At 39.3% G+C, this 26087-nt stretch overlaps 2 protein-coding genes and 1 pseudogene across 2 annotated transcripts; 2 read left to right on the plus strand and 1 right to left on the minus strand.

Annotated features, from left to right (window-relative positions):
- Positions 1–479: 479 nt before the first annotated feature.
- Positions 480–2850, minus strand: LOC124150437 (neuronal acetylcholine receptor subunit alpha-6-like). Its single transcript, XM_046522471.2, has one exon. The coding sequence runs from the start codon at positions 2837–2839 to the stop codon at positions 1556–1558; it is 1284 nt and encodes a 427-aa protein (XP_046378427.1). The 5' UTR covers positions 2840–2850; the 3' UTR covers positions 480–1555.
- A 9164-nt stretch (positions 2851–12014) lies between these two features.
- LOC124150383 (neuronal acetylcholine receptor subunit alpha-7-like) lies at positions 12015–14116 on the plus strand. The gene has a single exon (XM_046522383.2). The coding sequence runs from the start codon at positions 12040–12042 to the stop codon at positions 13288–13290; it is 1251 nt and encodes a 416-aa protein (XP_046378339.2). The 5' UTR covers positions 12015–12039; the 3' UTR covers positions 13291–14116.
- An 8622-nt stretch (positions 14117–22738) lies between these two features.
- LOC124150376 lies at positions 22739–25640 on the plus strand (annotated as a pseudogene).
- The last annotated feature ends 447 nt before the right edge of the window (positions 25641–26087 follow it).

Raw genomic sequence — 26087 nt, forward strand, 5'->3', positions numbered from 1 at the left:
CCAGTCAGACTACACGAGAAGTATATGGATTTGAGGTATAGTTTTCAGACTACACTATCACATTTTTTTAGAAATTTTAAGTATCTTTTCCTTGGTAATAATATTAAGACTGTCATAATGCGATGTTAATATCACACAAGCTACTTTAAAAAATATACCACCCAGTTAATGGATTTTATTGATTGGTGTGACACGCAGCTTTACCCCGTGCTAAATCATCCCTCGAATAGTGTATGTGTTATGATATCATTTTAAAGAGTTATTATTTGCACGATCGTCTTACCAGTTCACGCAGAATAGATGCGTGGCGAAACTCGATCAATAACATGTCGATATGCAACCATTTTGTCATTACGGTAGTTGAAGGTAAAGCAGAGTAGTTACCACCTTAGTGCTAAGATCGCTTTGTGGAATGGGTCACACTGCGTTAATAGACAACACAGGAATTATTGAATGTTATTTAATGACACAGCCAGCGGTGAGTGATCACGGTTACAATATAAGTGTTTACACTTCGCAACTTTTGAGGTACAATCAAACATCTTCTTTCTTTGAGGATTTCAAAGCTGCCATTCGACTCTTGCCCAAGTTGTTTGATCAGGGTAACGACATTCAAGGATTCAGTTAAGCTTTCAAAAGGTTTGTGTTAGACACGTTGAGGACATTCCCAAATTTGACAAAGTGATCAGTTGATCAGTGACAAATATGATATACGATGCAATTCGCTATTTTGACTTGCACAAAATGTTACCGTTTATTTCAGGCGAGCAAATGCTTTGCCTTTGCATGTGTTTGTGACGGGTGCAACCGGTGGGGCAGGGTATTCTTACCTTTTAGCAAACATCTGGTATGATGACTACTTGATAGTGATTCATAAACACATGCTCATGGTGTAGTCGGAAACGTTTAATCGACTGTGCTTTGTGCAGAGGTTTCTTATCAATATGAAAAGGGTTATCTTTCTCCATTACGAAAAGCATGAGATACAGGAGACAGAATGAACATGGTATCATATGGAAACGTCAACACGCGACACAATGTTGAATATGTAAGACAATGATAGGTCAACAGAAGACATGTGACACACTGAAACGTCAACATACTACTAATCATTGAATATGAAGCACACGTCAACAGAGGACACAGTTTTGACTATGTAACACACTGATACTTCAACAGACGACCCAGTCTTGAATGTGTAACACACTGATACTTCAACAGAAGACACAGTCTTGAATATATAACACAGTGTAAATCAACAGAAGACAGTGATGGATATGTTATACACCGACACTTCAATAGAAGACACAGTCTTGAATATATAACACACTAATAAATCAACAGAAGACAGTGATGGATATGTAACACACTGACACCTCAATAGAAGACACAGTCTTGAATATATAACACAGTGATACATCTACAGAAGACAGTGATGGATATGTAACACACTGAGTATGTGACATATGGATGCGTCAATACAAATATGATAAGGTTCTTATTATTACAAGGATGTGTGCCATTCAGTTTACTGGGTTTACATGTCTTTGGCATGTTAGAAATGTGCTATCTTAAGAAAACCAATCACCGTTGTCATGATGAACAGCGAGAGAAAGAAACAAAAGAAAACCCTGTCAGCCAGTCTGCTGACTCGCATCCAGGTCATTGATGGGGGATTCCATGATTCCTTTGACATCCTTTCCTGTGGCACCGTCTCCTGGTTTCCAACAGCAGGAGTGCCACAGAAACATCTCTCCCAGGCCCTTGTTATACGCCCCATCCAGGAAGGAACAGGCCTGATGGCAGCGTCCCGATAGAACACTTGCACGATCCAGATGGTCAGAAACACGTAGATAGAGCTAGTTAAAAACAGGCCAATAATAAAGATAGTAAATACGGGTATACTGTCAGCATTCTTAGGCAGCAGTCCAGTGACGAAAGACAGCGATACCGTAAAAGACAGCAGCACTGTGATGGCAAAGGACAGCTTCTCTCCGGAATCCACAGGAATGAGGAACACCATCACATTCACTAATCCCAGCATCAAGACAGGCAGGAGAATTGTCAGTATCACCAGGGATGGCTTTCTCTTCAGTGTCATATTGAAGTTTATAAGTGAAGATGATTTGCCGATGTATTCAAGGACCACTCTCTGAGCAGATGAGTCAATGATATCCCATTGGCTGTTAGCATTAAACAGGTCCAATCCTATAGAGTTATTGATCGGTTTTAAATCAATTTCATCTAGACTATGTCCCCAGTCTAACGTAATGTAAGTACACATCTGTTCATCCAAAGGAAAGTTAGTAACATCCATTAGGCAGAAAATCTTGAAGGTATCTCCAGGCAACCAAGTCACAATTCCATTGGCTGTCACTTTAATGATTCCGAAGTCGAGTCCCAGGGGTTCAACACTATCCACGACGTTACGAATAGTGATGTAAGGTCTCCACACCATCCCATAGTCAGGACTTATTTCACTGACCCCTCCATACTCGCTGTCGTTCCAAGTTAGGAACTCATCTTTCCAGGTCACAAAGAAAAAACCATTAGCTGTTACTGTCTGAGTCACGTCATCAAAATCGGACATGCTGAGAAGATTAAGTTGTAATGAGACCGTGACAGCATCACTGCTGTTCTTGACAGGTCTTACCCTTGGGTTGTTGTTTTTGATGATGTCGTTGTGTAGTTGATGTATATGGTGGTCATCTTGACCCTTGACAGTTAACAGCAAGAACAGAAAACACAACCCATGAAGTTTCAAATTCAAGGGAAATCCTTCTTGTTTCTTGTACATCCCAGTTAGACACAGCGTGCACGTAAACGTCGTATGTCTCATGATGTGCAAACCTGGATGATATTGATACAAGTGATGAATAATAAACAGGATCTGTATATATACAGTGGTTCCCATTAATGTTGATGTGTTGATGCAAGCATAACTACAGTTTGGATAATGGAATGCTCTATTGTGTGTACAAATTTCTATATGTTGTACCTGTAATGACAATAACCACGAAAAACATTAACATTCATAGAATAATCTTTGATCCATGTGTGAGTGCACCCATGAGACCAATTTCCTAATAGGGTTCTGATTGACTGCCAGTCGCTGATCAATGTTCATTAGAAATCGCTGCGGAAAGGAGAGTCGATTGCACGATTTCGACAATATCATGAGCATGTATTTATGAATCATTATCAAATAGTAAAGATAACAGGTTTTCACGAAACGGTGAGCGTATCCTGTCTCACCTGTAGCATGCGTCACTTACATATGTAAAAGCAAGTCAATTGTTCACCTGAAAAACACGGGGACATATGGTACAAGTGAAAATCGGGAATTGCATCCGACATCATTTTGTCACTGATGCGTCAAATTTGGAAGTGCCCTCCATCGATTATGAAATTATGTCCAACTAATAAAATTGTTTCGGCAACACTTACATATTTTTATCAGGCATCGACTAAAAGCGGGACTTTTCTTTTGTTTGAAATAATACAGTAGGAATTACATGCAATAACCGGATTTTCAGAACTGAAACCCAAAGTAAATATTTAATCATGACGTACATCAAACTTTTATTTTTTACTTTAGGTGTATTAGAGGCTGACATTCTGATTTTACAAGGGTTACAAGATTACAAGGTTTTAAAATGTGAGCATTTCATTGGGCGACCAATCATTTGAAAATAAAGTCATCTTAATGTTTATATGCTTCAGAAAATGAACTATTATTTAAAAACAGATAGTACCTGTACTAAAACAAGATGATCATGCATGTGTCCACCATGTAAACTGTTGGCTAAGGATACTTTCAGGGTATTTCCAAATACTAGTAATGACACCTTGTGAGCTCCAAGCGTTCTTTTTGTCTGTTTGTTTAGGTTGAAGAAATATCGAAATCTTCATAGATCACGGGTAAGCAATCAGTGTTCAGAAATGCTTATAGAAGATTGCCTCAAAGTTTATTTACGCTGTCCTTAAAGACGGTAGCCCAGTCTATTGTCACGCTCGGTTGCGTTAGCTAGCAAATGTACTCACGTCACCTAGTGAGGGGTAGTGGGAGGTGTCAGACAAACCCCTTTAAGGCTTTACCTTGGTTTCTTTCTCAGTATTAATAAATTCTTAAACTCACTCTCTCTCTCTCTCTCTCTCTCTCTCTCTCTCTCTCTCTCTCTCTCTATATATATATATATATATATATATACATACATACACACACGTACCAGTGTGTTATATATGTATCTGTTGGCAGTTCAACGTGCTGTCTATTCCCGTACTGATGTGCACTTCTATCGATGCATTCATTTGTTAGCTATATTTCTCTATCTTTGGTATCTGTGGTTTTGCAATTGTATTGATATATTGGCACTTACATAGAGACGTGCATGTGTGTCTGACTGCTTGTGCTAGCCCGTATTTACCCCGGTTTTGTAGTGCTAGCCAATTGAGATATCATCCTGCAGATTAACATTGATACCCCACTCAGACACAGTATACTAACTCCGAATCGTCCAGGCCTTGTTTTAATCCCCTTAATACTGAGATCCAGGCATGGTAGCAACAGAATTACGTCTTTTAACCGTGTTGTCTTTTGAAATGACGCGGCGGGGGATCGAACCGCCGACCTTCCCCTATCTTGGCAGGTACTCTATCTACTAGTCCATTTGATTAATATATATAGTATTTGTATTGAGAAACCCTTTCTCGTATGTGACATATGTATTACATATACATGTATGTCGGTTATACAATATTCGTATTGATTAACCCATAATATACTCATGTGTAATTCTAATGTATCCGTGCCTTCATGGATGTGCTATGCCTGCTGAAGTATGAAATTAATAGTATAACATTGGCTTTGTGTATCCATATGACAGACGGGGCGGTCGGGTTGCCTAGTGGTTAAAGCGTTCGCTCGTCACGCCGAAGACCCGGGTTCAATTCCCGACATTGGTACAATGTGTGAAGCTGTTGCTGGAATATTGCTAAAAGCGGCGTAAAACCATACTCATTCACTCACTCACTCACTCCCCACATGACAGCGTTACTATATGTTGATGGTCGTATTAATTTAGGTGGAATAATGTTGCTATTGATGAGTGTCTTGTATTGTATATGTATTATGTTTCCATTACGTAGTATATCCTTTTCATTGACACGTGCATGAGTTTGTAGCATCACAACCGTTTTACATCTCCAGACTCCAAGGTAAAGTGATGACTCCCGTTTCAGGGGTCGTCATTGTCGCCGTAACAATGCATCCTCGGTCACAGTCACCAAAGGTAGACGATGTTGGAAAGCTTACATTCCCCTGTTGTTCTGATAATGTACACGTGTTAACGTTTAACACCAACGATGCCAAACCGAAAGATATTATGAAACATTGAGATACAATCAGATTCTTTTTCTGAAACAGATTGATCTGTCTGTAGAAATATCTCCAATTCTGTGCTTGTTTTGGCTACAATCATCGTTGACCTCGTGAGTGAGTGAGTGAGTGAGTTAAATTTTAAGTCACATCGGCAATATTTCAGCCATATCGTGACTATCAATATTTAATCATTATACATATATTTAAACTGATTTAAAAACCTGTCAACGAAGGACAGTAAAATCACTAGATTTATCACAGAAAAAGATATAAAACTAGTAAGGAATTATAAAAGAGCATAGCACAATACATGACGATACAATATAAAAAAGGGCTACAGATCGTCAGCAGCTGAAGGTAGATCACCATGCTAGGGTCCATGGGGACTTACAGTACTTTTGCTACCTGCATGGACCCCAGCCGGATTTACTTCATCCCTTCAGCTGTTGGCGATTATTGACAAGTTTAGCCAAAGTTAAACGAACATATATACTACGAATAAAAACGTGGCTGAAATAAATATACTTTGAAAGACATGGTCTTACATTGACCTCGTGAGATTTGATTGATATTATTCATGTCGATGTTGTTTTTTCAGTTGATAACATGACACATTCAGGAGGCAATCTATCAGGATAAACTCATCCAAATATGCGCACATACATCATTAATTCATCACATGGTCCGGTTGAATTGTGGAGAAGTATGTGAGGTACATGCATTATTATCTCCTAGAAAGCCTCTGCTACCTTCGCAGAGAGTGTTCAGTACACTACACCCGAATTCGTCCGAGACTAACTAGGTTGGAGATAAACTGTGCACTGAACTCCTATCAGTGTATTCTTGGAAAGTTCCGAAAATCATTACACCCAAGCCATTGCTAAATATTGGCAAATGGCTAATACAATAATGAACGTTTATTCAGTAGTTAGAGTTGATACATGACACTGAGAGAGACAAGTACATATCATTAAGACATACAGAACGCCGAGGCCGATATTTGCCAGGTAAACAATCAACCAGTCATTTGACACCTGTAATATCCTTATACAACGCTAATTTATCACATCAGTCATCTATAATGTTAAATTCCCCAGAGTATAACATGCACCATAAATCAATTACCCACATGTGTCTGTCTCAACAGCAGAAATTCCATGTGTAGCAAACTTGGCGAATCAGAAAGCAGATGCGAGATGTGTTATCAAGGTAAAACACGTATTCAATTTCATTTATATCGTTAAAACTGATTTCTGTGAAAAACATCTGATTTTTGAGTGACTGATTAAGACATATTCTGGGAATCAGATTGTCCAATCACCGTCCAAGAATGATTGAATGAGTGAGTGAGCTAATGAATATTCTTTTGAGCCGACTTTAGCATTAGTTCAGCCATATCACGACTGGGACGAAACGAAACGAAACGAAACGAAACAAAAACTTCAAAAACAATTCATGAACTTATTACAAAATGCATTCAAGTATGTACATTACCACATCTGACCTTGCCATTTACACTCAACACCACTCAAAGAAAACAATCACAATAAGAGACCATGAAAAGGTTTTATATAAATTGTGCATCCACGAGGACACCTATAAGCTTTGAAGACAGCCATTTTCGTGACCACCTGGTGTCAGAATTAATTTCAGTGATCCATTCATATAATTTTCACATCTATTTTGCCTTTTATTTCCCAATAAAATATGTTTCAGCATATGTTTCAGTCTAGACTGAGAATTTCCTGGCGTTGACGTTATATATTAAAAAAAATGCCTCCTGTAGCAGTGAATATTGCATTTTGAATGTTGTAACTGTGTGTGACATTTGGACTGGGACTGTTTGATTTCCGGAAAATCCAAATGGCATTATTTCTCAAAGAGGGTAACACCAGAGACATTATTTGATCATTGAGAAAAAAACTCAGTCTTGATTTTGTCATTGCAGCAATTAGACGTCTATTTATCGACCGACATTACATGGAGAACTGATGTGCTTGACAGGATGACGGATTGCATCGGGGTTATATATTGATATTGGCCTGTCCCGACCCAGTGTGTCAAACAGTAGATCGTGTCGTGGGCTACTCAGTTTTCTGAATAAAGACTCACACATTTATTAGTCCTCTTGACTAAACATCAATGTATATCCTTGATGTACTCGCGTAAACTCACATACACGCGGGATACAAACATAATGGATGTAGTGCTTTACACCAAATATGTTGTTTTTCTTCGAACTCAGTTTGTGATTCCAGACAGTAGTCAGTGGTTAGGTGAAACAAGCACACAATGATGTTATGCACGGTTCAGGGGAGATGTATTTGTTACTCAGTCGCAAGTATCGATAGAATAACATTATGCTGATGAAGCCATTGGTTTATAGTAACGTAATTGAGATAGTTGTATCTGCATATTTTTTTAATATTTATGGCCAACCATGAGACAAGTGAACCTTTTGGATGAAAAATCACATTTTGACTTCTCATTATGTTGAAAAAACTACAGTATTTTAGGAACACAAAATAATCTCAAGCTTCAATTCATATTTAGTACAGGGATACATTGCATCAAACATTTTGACTCATTTTCTGCAAAGTCCAATTTAAAATAGTTTATGAAACTGTTTATGTAATAATTGAAGTATTTAGATATACTGTCTGATTAATTGAAAGTGGGACATGTATGCTGAAATGTTTTGAAAAAAGTTTTATTACATTACGAACTAGAAAAGTAAGATGTCAGCACACATGGCCTTTTTTTACGGAAGTAAGTTGACGTCAAACGTCCCTCTTAATGACGTCACAATACAATTGTAGCCTAGCACCCTCAGGGTCCCTTTTCTCCTGGTGGGTCAAATTTGTTATTTCTAACGATATTCCGTGCAAATATGTAATTATGTTTCAATTGCGAAGTAAAGCCTGTTTTTGACGTTCAGTTGTTTGTATCATTGAAAACGTCAACGCTGGCGGTACATCAGTCTCTATTATCTGCCAAAGTCGGATTCAATTGGACGTAAAAGGCGAAATAGTGACGACACGTATATCTACGAGTGTATGTTCCAATTTTTATAAGATTATATTAATGGCACATTCTCGAAACAGTTCAGGGACATATTTAGGTTTTGATAACCATGCTACTCCCATTCCATGTGGAATCAGCAAACAGCTTATTTCGGATGCTCCAGTGTTATATCCGGAGTGATATTAACATGTTCTTAACCTTTCTGAAGAAGGCGTGCTTCATGACCGATAACACTTTAAACCAATATTTGATGCTTCTCCTAGTAGCATTAATGTAATCTGGAAATCGTTCACATTCACCTTACACATAATACTTGGTGTTTGTGGTCAGACATTAATAATTCTTTTACAAACGGGTAAATGCACGTTGTCTACACAGTCAAATCTCTTGACACCCCATACCTCCGCAGAATAAGGTAACATATACTTATTACGCTATCAAGTAGTTTGACGAACACTCAGGGAATGTGTGCTCAGCTTCCCCATAATAATATGAAGTGCTCTTTTAGCTCGTAAAGACAAATCCATTACTGCTTTATTCGTGGTAGCTATACATATATATAACAAAGATAGATAGTTAAAGTTATTTAAAATATCGAGCTAGTGAACCTGGTAAATCCATTTTTCTACTAAATTAAATTAAAGTTTTCACTGTAGACCACCAGATACTAATATGACACAAAAGAAACATAAACATATGCAACCATCTTCCCAAGGCAAGGGAGTTAACTGACTATAGAAGTCTGGTTTCCATCCTTGCCGAACTGGGCTGGACTTATTGATTCATATTGTTGGCTGGACTAACTCGTCTATGCATAGTCCAAACAAAATCGCGCAATGACATAGACAAAGGTTGCGAAAACATGTGTTCCTCCAACTCAGCGTCAACAGATATTTTCTATAAATTATGTTTTTTATCAAGGCGCTCTTGCGATTGATGCACTTCACGAAGTGAGACTCGTTTTATCACAATGTAGATTTGATTATCGATCAGATCGTCTTGACTTGGCGCCGCCATTTTGTTTGAGAGAGTGCGTGAGTTGGGTTTAACGCCGCTTTTAACAGTATTCCAGTCATATCGCGGCGTGTCAGCTTAATGTGGGAGGAAAGCCCGAAGTGATGCAGACCTCAGACGTTTACCACTTCGATGGAACACACGAGCACGGGTATGGTGCTGACAAACCTAGAAACATAAACGGGGCGAACCGGGATTCGAACCAACAATCATAGGTTTCCAAGGGACGCAACTCTGCACAACTCGCCGCGCCTAAGATGACTGGGCCACCCGTGCCCACCCCCCCACCCCCATTTTGTTTGAAGCAAATGCATGTGATATGAGAGGTGGAATATGATTGGATGGACATAAAAGGGGCATAACTCGTAATGGCCACTGGTGGTGCTACGATCGAACCCAGAAATTCCAGCCTAGTTCGGCAAGGGTGGAAACTGAACATTTAGTCAGTTAACTAACTTGTCTCGGGAAGATGATATGAAACATATCTGAGATAGTTGTACATCGTGAATACCATTCGCAAGAATATCAGTTGAGAGTTTTTAAAAAAAAAAAGAGAAGCATATTTTGCTTATCATACATCAAGTCCGTTACCTTATGATAACATCTTACACAAACTTTAACTGATATAAACTGAACGGCAAAAGAAACAGATTGAAGTGACTGTAATAGATAAACTAAAAACAACAAAAGTTTGAGGTAAAGTTTATTTAATAAACCAACATTTCCACAAAGTATTGAGCTACTCAAACTTGACATTTAGTGGTTAAATACTGTACCAGACAAACAAAATCTCTGGGAGTTGAACACAGATTTTCACTTCAGTTTATTCAAACACGGAAAGAAGTCACTATGGCATAGTGTAAGGGACATTCTCGTGGAAACGAGCTAAATATGCCCCAAACACAAGAATGCGAGATCGTCAGACCAAATTCTCTCGTTCTCGCGATCTCGCATTTCCGTTTTTTTTGTACGAAGCACAACGGGAGAATGCGACATCTGGAAATGAAGCAAAATCTCAGCAGTCTCGACTTGTCAAATTAGGCCACTCTCATTTTCCTGCGATCTCGCGTAAACGTATTTCAGACGCTGTCTGTGCGCATGGTAAATATCATAAGGCCAAAGCGCCTGCGCACGTTAGTAGTCCTGTGGTCAAACTTCTTCAGGCTCTTCATTATCCATGTTGCATTTAGTAAACTTAAACTTTTTAGTAAAAAAACAACATGTGAAATGCTGGACTTACTCACTGATAACATCTACGTAAAATTTTGGAGTAAGATATTAAGGCAAGAAGTAGGCATCCACATGGGCACTAATTGTGGTCCCCTTTTTCAGGGATTCAGAGTGACAAAACACTCTCCACCAGACTGTATGACAAGATGACATCAACTGTCCGACAGTCAACTTTCCCTTTATGTCGAGCAATATTCCAGCAGCTCTAGGCTCTGGTGTTGACATTTTACAACTTTTGAGATAGAATTGAGCATGCTCTTTCTACCAAGATTTCAAAGAGGGTCATACGACTCTGAATTTCTTCTTCTTCTTCTTTATAGTCGGAATCGTACAATGGTCTTTTTAGCAAATAATCATAATGGAACTATTTTAATTCAGTTATGCTATGTCAGGTTATCTCGATTACACAGCTCAGTGTCCCTATAATGTGACATAAGACTATATTGGAAGGATGCAGGCATGATACAAAAAGGGCCGGATGGAAATAATACCTTTTATTGTTGGTGATAAGTTACAAATATAATCAGTGTGAGGGGACAATGCACTACAAAGGTGCATGCACGTGTGTGTGTGTGTGTGTGTGTGTGTGTGTGTGTGTGTGTGTGTGTGTGTGTGTGTGTCTGCTTGTAGTAGTCCAGACTGATGCCGATTTATAGTGCTAGCACACCGAGATACCATGCCGCAGTTTAACATGAATACCCCACTCAGACACAGTATACTGACTCTGAGCCGATCAGTCCTTGTTTTAGCCCCTTAATGCCGAGCGCCAGACAGGGTAACAACAAGTACCATCTTTAAACGTCTTTTGGTATGACACGGCCGGGGATCGAGCCCCGGACCTTCCGCTCAACGGGCGGACGCTCTACCACTAGACAACGGAGGCGGTCTTGCACTACAAAGAAGAAAAAGAGTCCGTTTATTGATCTAAATGTGCTTGTTACAATTAATGACCTCATTATTAATAACAGTCACGTTTTCAATTACTATATATTCACATGTTTCCGAAGTCGTCAGTGCATTAATATATCACTGACACATAGCTGTAGTTCTCTGTTTGTTGTTCTTTGTAGGAATTAATGACCACATTTTGTTATATGATCGGCACAAGGACATAAAATTCTGCCGTTAATAATGCAGTCAAGTGAATGTACATGCGTGGGTTTCCTAGAGTGTATCCCATAGTATTCACATAATGGTTGATGATAGAATTACGCAAATGCAAACAGTGAAACAGTTTAGTTAATAGCGTTTACAGTTCAAACAATAAACGGGTAAAAGCATATTTACTACTTTACAACCAAGTCTAGCTGATTGACACTATAATTCGCCACCACTGGCTTGACGCCCAGCAGAGTGGAATGGACATCTCGGGTACCAGACAGAGAATATAAATGTTGCGGCTGTACACGGAGGTAAGGGTGCATCGGCTGGAGGTAGTAACATGTGGACTGTACCTACTCTCGTTACTGGGGACCACTAGGGGTCAGGATGACCACCATATACTTCGACTACACAATGACATCATCAAAAACAACAACCCGAAAGTCAGACCTGTCAAGAACAGCAGTGACACCATCACAGTCTCATTACAACTTCATCTTCTCAGCATGTCTGATTTTGATGAAGTGACTCAGACAGTGACAGCTAATGGGTTTTTCTTAGTTATCTGGAAAGATGAGCTCCTAACGTGGAACGCCAGCGAGTATGGAGGGGTCAGTGAAATAAGTCCTGACTATGGGATGGTGTGGAGACCTTACATCACTATTAACAACGTCGTGGATAGTGTTGAACCCCTGGGACTCGACTTCGGGATCATGAAAGTGACAGCCAATGGAATTGTGAATTGGGCACCTGGTGATACCTTCAAGACTTTCTGCCAAATGGATGTTACCAATTTTCCTTTGGATGAACAAGAATGTACTTACAGTACGTTTGATTGGGGAAATACCTTAAAAGAAGTGGATTTACAACCGATCAATAACTCTATAGGATTAGACCTGTTTAACGCTAACAGCCAATGGGATATTATTTACACATCTGCGCAAAGAGTTGTCGTTGAAACCAGCGACATGCCTCATCCATTTATAAACTTCAAAATGACACTGAAGAGAAAGTCCTCCCTAGTTATACTGACAGTTCTCCTGCCTGTCCTGATGCTGGCATTAGTCAATGTGATGGTGTTCCTTATCCCTGTGGAATCTGGGGAGAAGCTGTCCTTCGCCATCACAGTGCTGCTCTCTTTCATGGTATCCCTGGCCTTCATCACTGGACTGCTGCCTCAGAACGGTGACACCTTACCTGTATTTACTATCTTCATTGTTGGCCAATTTGTAATGAGCTCTATCTACGTGTTTCTGACCATCTGGATCACGCAGGTGTTCTATCGAGACGCTGTCATCAGGCCTGTTCCTTCCTGGATGGGTCGTATAACAAGGTCCTGGGAGAGATGCATCTGTGGCACCCCTGCAGTCGGAAACCAGGAGACCCTGACACAGGAAAGGATGTCAAAGGACGCATGGAATCCCCCATCAGTGACCTGGAAGCGAGTTAGCAGAATGATGAACAAACTTTTCTTTTGTTTGTTTTTCATGCTGTTCATCATAACAACTTTGATTGGTTTCCTTAAGATAGCATATTTTTGACATGGCACAAACTACGGTCACGTTCATCACATGAGCTATATACGTAGAAACCATGAACTCATAGTATATATCACTAGTTGTCTACAACGTAATGGGAATAGGTTGATCACATACGAGGATGTTTAAAGTTGGCACATGTCTGTTTACGTACAAGTTTACAATATTTTTGGATATTGCCGAAGACATCATTCACACACTATTGTGACAGTTCTGTTTGGTGTCTATTTACGTACTGGTGAGGTATGTGATATTCGTATTCCTTTTTTATGGATATTTCTTTTTACATGTCTATCCACGTGTTCATGTGTAAGTGGTATTTCCATTGTTTGTTGATATTTGTTTGTTAGTTTGTTGTTTACGCCGCACTCAGCAATATTCCAGCCATATGACGGTGGCCCGTAAATAATCAAGTCTGGACCAGACAATCTAGTGGCTGATGTCAAAAGAATTGATCTATGCAATTGGGATACGTTGACTCTCAATAAGCAAATCAGCGAGCCTGGCCACAGGATGAAGTTGGTAGCCTCTTGCGATAAGCATAGTCGACCTTTTCGACCAATTCTAACCCGGATCTTCACGGGTGTTTTGTTGAAGTATTTGTGCCTTGTGTATTACAGTTCTACTGAAGTATCACGTTAGTAGTATAGCATTGGTTTTGTGCAACCCTATGTCGGACGTCACTATATGTTGATGGTCGCTTCAATTCGGGTAGAATAACATTGTCAGTGGTGAATCCACGTGTCAGCTGTCAGTATAGATGTCTCAATTCGGAAGAAAATTTTTGTATTGACTTATCCAGCGTCAGGACGTACACCAGTTTAATGTATCTGTTACGTAATAAATCCTCTTTTTTGACTCATGCATATGTTTGTGATCTCAAGACCCGTTATGTAGGTAACCTGAAGGTGAGGTGAGATAACATCATGGGTCTAAGTTCGTCATCGAGAGTCGTCATTGCGCCACATACATGTCTCTACTGAATCAGATTAGGACACCGCTAGTCTAAATATCAATTGTGACTGCTTGCATTTTATCTAGTTAATAATTGCATCAATCATCAACAACAATCCATCTATCATGTCATTGAAATAAATTGACATGCAAGTCATCACTTTATATGCATCCATGTTAATACATACAAACCTGTACAGGTTATCGTTGGTATTGGAACCAGTAAAACTGGTGTAACTTATTACAAAAGATGTAACGAAGCTGTGCTTCTTTTGCTCAACATCACAAAATAGCCTCGTGAGAGAGATTTGGTTTGACCTTATTCTGTGATCATATTTGGTACTCAAACGGCTTTTGTTTCCAATAAATGATTTCGGAAAGTTAACTTCATCACATTTAAACATGGTTTAATCAAAGATATGAAACGTTGGCAAGACCTTCCACTTTGGTTGAAGACCTCACAGTTTTCAACAATGCCGCAATAAATGAGTATCTTCACCTCATCAATCACTCAGACGCGACAACAATAAGCAAGTGAGACACCTTATTAAATGTCCAGACTTCCTACTAAGATATATGACAAGAGGAATTGCAGAACGTTTCTATCCAACAAGAAATGCTTGGTACGAAATTAAAGAAAACTTAAGACGTTTATGAACTATTCTCTATCTTGCGAATTGAAAGGTTTCTGATAGTGGTAAGCCAGAAATCTAAAAACTTTAGTTACTTCGACTCTTCAGTATGCCTTCCAACAACAAAACCTTCTCGGTCTTCACTTATTATACAAGGTAATATCAGTTTTATTCTAAGGTCTTGGAACTCGGCGTGGGCCCTCCAACCACCAAGGCAGTCCAACTTTGGATTTTCCCCGATTTTCACCAGGACTTAGTGGCTCCGTTCTTTCAAGCCATGACTTACCAGAATACATACGTAAGCTACGTACGTACGTTAAGGGTGCCTGAGTTACTTAGATGCCACGGCTGTGTTCATCCTATGATGTGCACTGCAACGGAGATTTCTCCTTACGTAGCGTCGGGGAACTTCTCTCCTTACGTAATGTTGGAGGTTCGTCCTTCCTACTACATACTATCGGAGGTACTTCTTTCCTCCTACGTACTTGAGGCCAGTTCCATGACACTAAAATATAATATAAGCAACTATAGTTACTGAGGTATGTGTCACTACCTTACAATACATACAACAATGCACCAATACTCCGATTTACATTTTACTGAGTCGAGCTGTTTATACTTTGATCATGTTGTTGTTATTGTTACAGTGGCTTTACGTTATTACAATCTGTATGAGTATATCATTACATTTGAAAACAATGCATAACTCAAAATTCTATCCTCTAAAATACAATTCTACATGAAACAAAAAAATGTAAAAACTTACGCCAAGAGTAGAAATCTTCCACAATGTTAGTCCATGCCTTAAATGATCATACTGATTCTGGCTGACTGTACAAATTATTACCCTGCCCCGCAATTTAAACTGACCCCAAAGTCCAAGCTACCCCTGACCTCCCTATTGTTACACCAATTAACTCCCCAACTATCAGCCGTACCAAGTCACGCTTCCCTGAATCTAACCTGTTCCCATAGTATGACCTGACAATATCTAAAAACAACCTTAACATACTAATGTAACCATACCATTATACATCTATATAAAGTACTAACATATAATTAATATATACAAGATTATCTGTGATCTTGACATATACTTTGAGTGCATTTATCTGCGACAATATTAAACGCTTTTCAATCATTGTCAGTATATTGACAATTTGATTTGTGTTCCCATTTGGAATAACATAGTAACGTTTCATAATTTAATTTAGAAGGGTAGCGAACAAATGTTTATTTGCGAGTGTCGAGTTGATAAGCAGAGGATTGGAATGGGTACACAGGGTAAGTCAAGGTTTTCCTAAATTGCTCTGTCTGTGTCCTTGTGTCGGTGGAGGGAGGATTTCTAGTGGTTGAGGGCACTGGAGCCAGGAAAAGTGTCCCTTTTGCCCAACACACCACTTTGACCCTAACTTCACCTAGACGGGTGGTAGAATGGGCCGGTTCTATCAATCGGCTGGTCACGCCATGCCCTGTGCATGGTATATTTCAATTTTGAATATATCCTTAAGATTTTGGAAACATTATAAATCTGCCTAGAGTCCTATGCCAGAAGGCGGTTGCTAATGGGCCATTCTGGCATTATTGAGCATCGGGTTCTATTTGTCATCAGCTAACTGTCTCCGGGGCGGAACCAGTCTTACTTTTATACTGTTTGACCATTTTATTTCCTGTGTCTTTTCTTCTGGAGTACAGCACCCCCGAAACCCTGGTGTTTGTAGTCGGCTCCCACTGCAGCATCGTCCTTGTAGACACTACATGGTTGGTGAGGAGCAGGGTTGTTGAAAATTATTTCTTCCATAATGGATACCCCACAGTTCACTTGTTCTGGATAAAAAATAAATAAAAGAAGGCATATTGATACAGATGCTGCATTACTTTCTGCTGAGGAATCTGTACAAAATATTGATTTGTGGCAATGATTTCTAGGTCTTGAGAGGGTTGAAGGAGAGCCTCTCAAACTCAACCCCTTTGTAGTTTCAAAATCTATTGAAGGTATTTGTGGTACTGTAAAAAATGTTACTCGTCTCTGGTCCGGTTCCCTGCTTGTGGAATGTGCAAGGAAACAGCAATCTCTGAATCTACTCAAAGCCAAACATTTTGCAAATACAGAGATTGTTGTTTCTGTGCACAAAACCCTCAATTCATGTAGGGGCATTGTACGTGACTGTGCAAAGTGCCTCACAGACATGTCTGAAGAAGAGATTGTTGCAGAATTGAAATCTCAAGGTGTATCTTCTGTGAAACGGTTCACCATGAAAGAAAGTGATACTATCATTAAAACAACTACGTATCTTTTCACATTTGCCCTCACAAAGCTTCCTACCTCCATTAAAGCCGGTTATTTTAACATCGCAGTGGATGTATATATACCAAATCCACTCCGTTGTTTTAAATGTCAACAATTTGGACATGGAGCCAAATGCTGTCGCCATACCCAAGTTTGCTCTCGCTGCAGTAAGACCTCTTTTGTGACACAGACAAAAATTCTAACACTGAAATACACAAATGATATATCATTTACAGAGGCGAACAAGTTGGTTACAAGTGAATAAACGATTTCCACTTCTTCACCAATGTATTCGGCGGCAATATCCTCTTCTCCGGTCAAGGCTGATAATAGCTGTCAAACGGCTATTAGCTGGATATCCACAGATCAGAAAATTCTGTAAGAAATAGATGTTGACATCTGCACTTCATCAGCTGCACAAACTGAACCGCTGCCAAAAGCTGTACCTTTGCCAGAACCCTGTATTCAACCAGACTGTGTACCTGAAATGAAAACTAATAGACAACTTTCGAACAAAGGAAAAAATACAATGAAGGAAAAAAATACAGCACCTTCCCCACGCGTACGAGCTCCAATTGAGCCTCCATGAGTTGCTGTCCGAATTTAATACATTGGAATTCTGGAGGATTTCGGAACGATTTTAATGATCTTCAGCTATTAATTCAAGATTTCAAGCCATCAGCATTTTGTCTTCAGGAAACCTTCATCAAAACAACAGATAAATTTGATTTAAGACAGTACGATTCTTACCATTGCTTTTCCCCTCCAGGTGATAAACAACTGGAGGATCTTCTGTTTTGGTGAGGCAGGGCATAATTCACAGTCCTGTTAATCTCAATACCCCTTTCTCAGGCTGTTGCAGTACCCGTAACATTGAATATTGTTTTTACTTTGTGTTCTTTGTACGTACCACCATCGTACTCTCTCCGACAGTCTTATCTTCAGGCAGTGTATGACCAACTCCCTAAGCCCTGCGTTATCATGGGAGATTTAATTGGCCATAACCCACTTTGGGGCAGTAATGACAGCAATTCAAAGAGTAAATGTTTAGAGGAGTTTTTCTTAAAACGATGTATTTTCAATGATTATTCTGAAACATATCTCCATCCTGCAACTGGAACATATTCTTGTTTAGACTTTGTTTACTAACGATTGCCAACAAGCTAGGATGGCACGGAAAAAAAGCTGAACACTATTTCCGTCGCCATCCTATGGTCCATAATTTGAATAAATATAAAATCGTAAATGCTAAAGCCAGACGAACATTTAAACGAAATAAACGTCAATCCTGGCAGAACTATGTTACAAAAATAAATTCACGGACTCCGATGTCCAAAGTATGGAACAAAGGTAAGGGTTCCAAAGCCAGCATCCACCATCCTTAAAATGGGGATGAATTGCTTACTGGTTGTTCAGATATTGCTCATAAACCTTGAGAAACTTTGGCGAAACATTCTTCCTCGACTAACTATGTACCAACATTTAAAAAAATATCAAAAGCATCAGGAAAAGAAAAACATCAATTTTAAATCAGATAATCCATACTGCCCTTGGGCAAGCTCATGATACTGCCGCAGGAACTGATAAAATCCATTATCAACTCCTGAAACATTTACCGGAATCATGTTTAGAAACCCTACTGTTAATATTTGATGATATTTGGACATCTGGTAAATTTCTTTCTTCATGGCGTGATGCCATTGTTGTTCCCATACCGAAACCTGGACGGGATCATACCGATCCATCAAATCATAGACAAAATTTCATTGACTAGTTGCGTTTGCAAAACCATGGAACGCATGGCCAATAATAGACTGCTTACTTAGAATCCAATAATTTAATAACAAATATTCAATATGGTTTTCGTAAAAATCCGGTACCATTGACCATTTAGTTCGATTGGAGTCATTTGTTAAGAATGCAATAATAAACAAGCATCATGCAGTGTCTATCTTTTTTTATCTAGAAAAAGCATATGGCACTGCATGGAAACACGGCATTTTAAAAGATTTACATGACTTTGGATTGCGAGTCCATTTGCCTCAATTTATATCCGGGTTTTCAACTGACAGGCAGTTTCAAGTCCGCGTGGGTTCAACCCTGTCTGATCATTATCACCAGGATCAGGATGTCCCACAAGGCAGTATTTTGTCTGTCACTTTGTTTAGTATTAAAATAAATAGTCTCTCAAAAGTTTCAAATGATTCACTTGATGGATCGTTTTTTCTGGATTTTAATGTATCTTATCGAGGTAAAAATATGTATACTATCGAAAAACAATTACAATTATGTCTCAATACAATACATAAATGGTCTTTAGAAAACGGTTTTAAATTTTCGAAATCTAAAACAAATTGTATTCTCTTTTGTAGGAAGAACAAGCCTCATAAAGACCCAGAATTAGTTTTGGATGGCATTCCTATTAGGGTTGTCAATGAAGCAAAGTTCTTGGGTATAATTATTGACAGACATTTGACATCTTTACCTCACATCAAACATTTAAAAAATAGATGCCTGAAGGCCCTAGACTTGATGACAGTTGTTTCCAATTCAAAGTGGGTGGGGATCAGAAAACTCTACTCAACCTGTACCGATCGCTGATTCGCTCTAAATTAAATTATGGCTCCATCGTCTATGGTGGAGCCTGTAAAAGTAAATTAAAATTGCTTGATATCATTCATCATCAAAGTCTGAGACTTTGCCTTGGTACCTTCAGAACTTCTTCCATTAGTAGTATGTACGATGATGCTGATGAGCCATCCCTGAAACACCGTCACTTAAAATTAGCATTGCAATATGTTACAAAACTTTATTCTAATCCAACTAATCCTGCATTTGAATGTGTTTTTAGACCTCTTATGAGGATTTGTATGGAAAAAAACAGCGCTTATTCCTCCACTTGGAATAAGAATGAAACCTGCTATTTCTGATGCTAACATTAACCTTACAGTTATATCTCGCATTCAGATTTTGTCTTCCCCTCCGTGACAGTTTATAAAGCCACAGGTCGGTCTGACGTCAACCAACCTAAAGAAATCAGATATATAGAGAATCTCACCCGAAACTGAAAAAGTTTGAAGTATGATGTTGCATGATAAATAAAATCTAATCCGAGTGTCTTTTGATATCAAATATATCAACACGAGTTGATAAAAGTGGGGAAACTCCGAGGTTTGCCGAGGTTTTTTTTCCACTTTTATCAACGTGTGTTAATATATTTGATATCAAAAGACACTCGGATTAGATTTTATTTATCATGCAACATCATACTTCAAACTTTTTCAGTTTGTAGAAAGTAATAAGCAGAGTCTTAAGTGTAAAAAGTACTGCTAACAGCTTCAGTAGCAGAGCCATTAGTGATGTCATTTGATTGTGACGCCATGGTTACCAATGATGTCACAATGGTCTGCAAAGCATTGTGATGCCAATTCATTGCAGCGATATCTACAGTGTAGATCTCGCTTGATCTCACCCAAACGATATCTCCTGTGGGATCCAGTTTTGGATGAAAAATACCAATCACTTACTTTATCAGCAAAAATATAACGAACAAAGAGGCCCCTATAACACTTACAAATCTATTTTCACAGATGGATCCAAGGACGGTGGTGCAGTTGCTAGTGTCAGTGTCATTGGATCCAACACCATATCATCAAGAATACCAGACGCCAGTTCAATTTTTACTGCAGAATCTAAGGCAATTTTAAAAGCTGTCCAATATGTACATACACAATCTAAACATCAACAGTTCATCATATTTCCTGATTCCCTTTCCTGTCTTCAGGCCATTAAGAATATTTTCTGCGATCGTCCACATTTACTTGAAATAATAGAATTACATAATGATCTTGCTACTTTTACTAGCGTCTTTTGTTGGTTACCAAGCCGTGTTGGTATTATTGGTAACACAATGGCCGATGCTGCTGCAAAGGCAGCACTCAACAAATCTGTGACACCACTTCTAATACCATAAAGTGATTATAAGCCTGCTATTAGATATTACATAAGATATGTAATGCAAATGAAGTGGGACACCCAAGTAGGTTTCAATAAGTTACATGAAATTAAACCAACTATAGGTTTCACCTACCTGGGCTGTCAGTCCAGATTTGAAGAGCTCATTCTTAGACGTCGTATTGGCCATTCCCGATACACCTACGAGTATTTATTTAAAGGTGAGGATCCTCCGTTTTGTATCCCTTGTGATGAGAGAATCACGGTCAAGCATGTCCTGCTTGACGGTATTGAGTTTGCCATCACGAGGGAATCAATATTTCAACGTTTCATCACTCAAGGATCTCTTCAACTTTAACTCTCATTTAATTCTTGGATTTTTAAAAGAAATCGTATTGATTAATAAATTTTGATGTAGAAAATAATTTTTTTATATGATTATGAACTGAGATTGTTAGTTGTTGTACCCTTGATGGGGGTTGAAGTAGCGTATTATTATTGTCCCTCCGAAAGGGTGCGTAGGCCCACTTCATTCAAATTATTTTATATGCACCAGGTTTTTAATCGTAGAATATTTGTTTGTTTTAATTTTGGCTAAACTTTGGCCATAATCACCAGTAACAGAAGAGGTGGTGTAAATCCTGCCTGGGTCCATGCAGGTATCAAAGGTACTGTAAGTCCCCATGGTCCCCAGTATGGGGACCTACCTTTAGGTTGCTGGTGATATATATTTGCAATGGCTGCAGCACCAGCTTTCTATGAAGTATTTAGAAGGGAATTAGGGCCCTAATGTTTCAGATATGTTTTAGGTTGATTTCTTTTCAGGATGCGCGTTTTTCACCCCTGCTGGTGTGAAATTAATAATGTACTCTTTTTGTAGCCACAAGTAAATGATTTCAGTAAAACCCCTCCTTAGCCTTTTTAAATATTATTAAAAACTCCGTTGTAGAACCATCCGGGCCTGGAAGTTTTCACTCTTCATATGTTTCTATGATTATGATATTTGAGTCATGGCTAATTCACGTTCTAATGTGGTAATATCTTTTTCAGTTAATATTGGTACATTACGGTTTTTAAAACAAATCAGTTGGTGTTACATCTTGTGCAGTGTACAGCTTTTCGTAAAACAGTTTCGTTTTGTCAAGTACTGCCTGAGCTCGCTCACTCACTCACTCACTCACTCACTCACTCACTCACTCACTCACTCACTCACTCACTCATTTGTCGTGAGCAAATCAAGAACAGCAATGATACAGTCATGGCCTGAATACAATTTCATCTCCTCTGCCTAACGTTTATGTCACCTGTAAAGCGCACAAACATTAACTTAATGTCACTCAAGTCATACTATTAACTCAACGTAATACACTTAAAAGGTAACTAATCTCTCGCTTGGCAGCATCAGTGCATTAAGCACTGGTGACATTATTGATCAATGCGATTCATCTTAATTGCGCAGGGGGACAAAGGGAGTACTGTGTGGGCAGACGTTTTGTACCGTGTGTTTTACAGTGCTTCGATCATTTGGAGCAGAACAACAAGTATATAGCATAGAGTGACGCACAGAACGTTATGCTGCTTCATAGTATAGCTCGACACTGCCTTGCTTCCTAGTACTGGGTGCACATTGCTCGTGAAGTACAAGACAGAGAATGTATGTGTCGGGTCTGTACACAGAGGTAAGGGTGCCTCGACTCAAGGTTGTGACATGTGGACTGTACTTACTGTTGTTACTGGGGACCACTAGGGGTCAGGATGACCACCATATACTTCGACTACACAATGACATCATCAAAAACAACAACCCCAAAGTCAGACCTGTCAAGAACAGCAGTGACACCATCACAGTCTCATTACAACTTCATCTTCTCAGCATGTCCGATTTTGATGAAGTGACTCAGACAGTGACAGCTAATGGGTTTCTCTTAGTTATCTGGAAAGATGAGTTCCTAACTTGGAACGCCAGCGAGTATGGAGGAGTCAGTGAAATAAGTCCTGACTATGGGATGGTGTGGAGACCTTACATCACTATTAGCAACGTGGTGGATAGTGTTGAACCCCTGGGACTCGACTTCGGGATCATGAAAGTGACAGCCAATGGAATTGTGAATTGGGCACCTGGTGATACCTTCAAGACTTTCTGCTAAATGGATGTTACCAATTTTCCTTTGGATGAACAAGAATGTTCTTACAGTACGTTTAGTTGGGGATATACTCTGAAAGAAGTGGATATACAACCGATCAATAACTCTATAGGATTAGACCTGTTCAATGCTAACAGCCAATGGGATATCATGTACACATCTGCGCAAAGAGTGATCAGTGAAGCCAACAACACGCCTATTCCATTTGTTCACTTTAAAATGACCCTGAAGAGAAAGCCATCCCTTGCGATACTGACAACTCTCCTGCCTGTCCTGATGCTGGGATTAGTCAATGTGGTGGTGTTCCTCATCCCTGTGGAGTCTGGGGAGAAGCTGTCCTTTGCCATCACAGTTTTGCTGTCTTTCACGGTTTCCCTGTCTTTCGTCACTGGATTGCTGCCTCAGAATGCTGACAGTATACCCGTATTCACGATCTTCATTGTTGGCCAGTTTGTAATGAGCTCTATCTACGTGTTTCTGACCATCTGGATCGTACAAGTGTTCCACCGAGACGCTGCCATCAGACCCGTTCCCTCCTGGATGGGGCGTCTGACAAGGTCCTGGGAGAGATGCTTCTGTGGCACTCCAGCTGTGGGAAACAAGGAGAACTTGGCGATGGCAGCTTGCGAATGTCCATCTGTGTCTTGGATTAGGGTTAGCAAAATGGCGGACAGGATTATGTTCTGCGTGTTTTTTATTGCTTACACCTTAACAACAGTCATTTCTACTCTTAAGATAACATATTTGTAAAATCCCCAAAAACACAACAATTTTAAGATCTCGTGGACTTAACCACTCAGGGATTCATTTCTGGCTATTTTACCTTATCACTTGTTGTTTGTATACATGTATGTTTGAAAGTGTGTTGAGGGCATAGTTCCATTGTTCCATGTGAATGTTCATGGATACACCAATGTTTTATTCTTAAGATTGTTCATGTTTTATTCCATTTGGTACTTTATGTATTATCCCATGTGTAATTGACGCTTTCCTGTGTCAGCTCCAACAGTGTCTTTAACATGTAAATGTTGTGGTTTTACAAGCTTATAAGCGTGTCTATATTGTTATATAACATATTTGTTGACGTCTCCATTTATTGATCACCTGCATGATGTCCATGTGGTAAGATAATACTTTAAGCTGCGTAGGTATGTGTAGTATAAATTTTCAAAACGATCCTAGTTAAACTTAATCTTATTTTCCTTTGTTGATTAGGCATTTTCGAAACTCTCTGCAACTAGTCGCATATAGTACAAAGCCACGACACCTATCATAGCCATGACGGAGACTCATTTGCGTTTGAATGCTTTTCAATGACGTCACTGGGATTTCCCAACAAACATGGACAAACAATGTAAATGTGGGATAACACACTCAATGATGTTTCCATGCGTTGGCTCACGTTTTTTTATATCATTGTGGAAATAAACTTTTAGTGGGGTGACTGCAATCACAGTGCTGCTGCTTATCCCTGCTGTATCCCTGACCTTCATCACTGGACTCCAGCCACAGAACGCTGATAGAATACCTATTTACGATCTTCATTCCTCCCTGTTTGTGACGAGCTCTATCTACGTGTTTCTGACCATCTGGATCGTGCAAGTGTTCTATCGGGACGCTGCCATCAGGCCTGTTCCCTCCTGGATGGGGCGTATAACAAGGGTCTGGGAGAGATGCTTCTGTGGCACTCCTGCTGTGGGAAACCAGGAGACGGTGCCACAGGAAAAGATGTCGAAGAAATAATTGAATCCCCCATCAATGAATTGGAAGCGAGTCAGCAGATTAAACAAATCTTTTCTCTTGTTTGTTTTAATGCTGTTCGTCCTAACAACAGTGATTGGTTTTCTTAAGATAGCATATTTCTGACATGTCAAAAACTACGGTCACGTTCATCACGTGGGCTATAAACGTATAACCTATGAACTTATAAACTGTAACAGAATAACATATAGGCAATGTGAACATACAACACCAAACCATTTGATGTGTCAGTGTTAGTATATGTAAATAATTGTCTACATCCTAATGGGAATAGGTTGATCGCGCCCCACACGATGATGTTCATAGTTGATACAAGCTTGTTTACTTTTAAGTTTACAATATGTTTGGTATTGCTAGAGGCATCGGTCACTCACTCTATTGACAGTTCTGTTTGTTGCCTATTACCGTACTTGTGAGTAATTCAATCGGCGTATTCCTTTACTATGGATATTTCTCTCCACTTGTCAGTCCACGTGTTCATATGTAAGTGCTATTTCCATTGTCTGTTGATATTTGTTTGTTTGTTAGTTTGTTGTTTAACGTCACACATATTGCTGGCAATGTTCCAGCAATATGACGATGGTCTGTAAATTATCGAGTCTGGACCAGACAATCTAGTGCGACAAGCATGGTCATCTTTTAAGATAAGCCCGGGTTGTTGAAGACCTATTCTTACCCGGATCTTCACGGTTGTTTTATTGAAGCATCCATGCATTATATATTATATTTCTATTGAAGTATAACGTCAGTAGTATAGCACTGGTTTTCTGTATCCCTATGATGGACATCTCTACATCTTGACAATAGTTTCAATTCGGATAGATTAACATTGTCAGTAATAAATCCTCTTTATTGACACGTGCATGTGTTTGTGATTTCACGACCTGTTTGAAAGCTCATCTGAATGTGAGGTGAGCTGACATCATGGGTTCATGCCCGTCATGGAGAGTCGCCATTGTCGCCACATACATGTCTCTACTGAATCAGATTAGGACACCGTTAGTCTAAATGTCACTTGTGACTGCTTGCATTTTATCTTGTTAATAATTGCATCAATCATCAACA

This window comes from Haliotis rufescens, unplaced genomic scaffold, assembly GCF_023055435.1.
Source record: "Haliotis rufescens isolate VD_foot unplaced genomic scaffold, xgHalRufe1.0.p SCAF_20, whole genome shotgun sequence".
Lineage (NCBI taxonomy): Eukaryota > Metazoa > Mollusca > Gastropoda > Lepetellida > Haliotidae > Haliotis > Haliotis rufescens.

Coding starts and splice junctions, on each gene's coding strand:
- LOC124150437 (XM_046522471.2), bottom strand. CDS start 2,839: ATGAGACATACGACGTTTACGTGCACGCTGTGTCTAACTGGGATGTAC.
- LOC124150383 (XM_046522383.2), top strand. CDS start 12,040: ATGTTGCGGCTGTACACGGAGGTAAGGGTGCATCGGCTGGAGGTAGTA.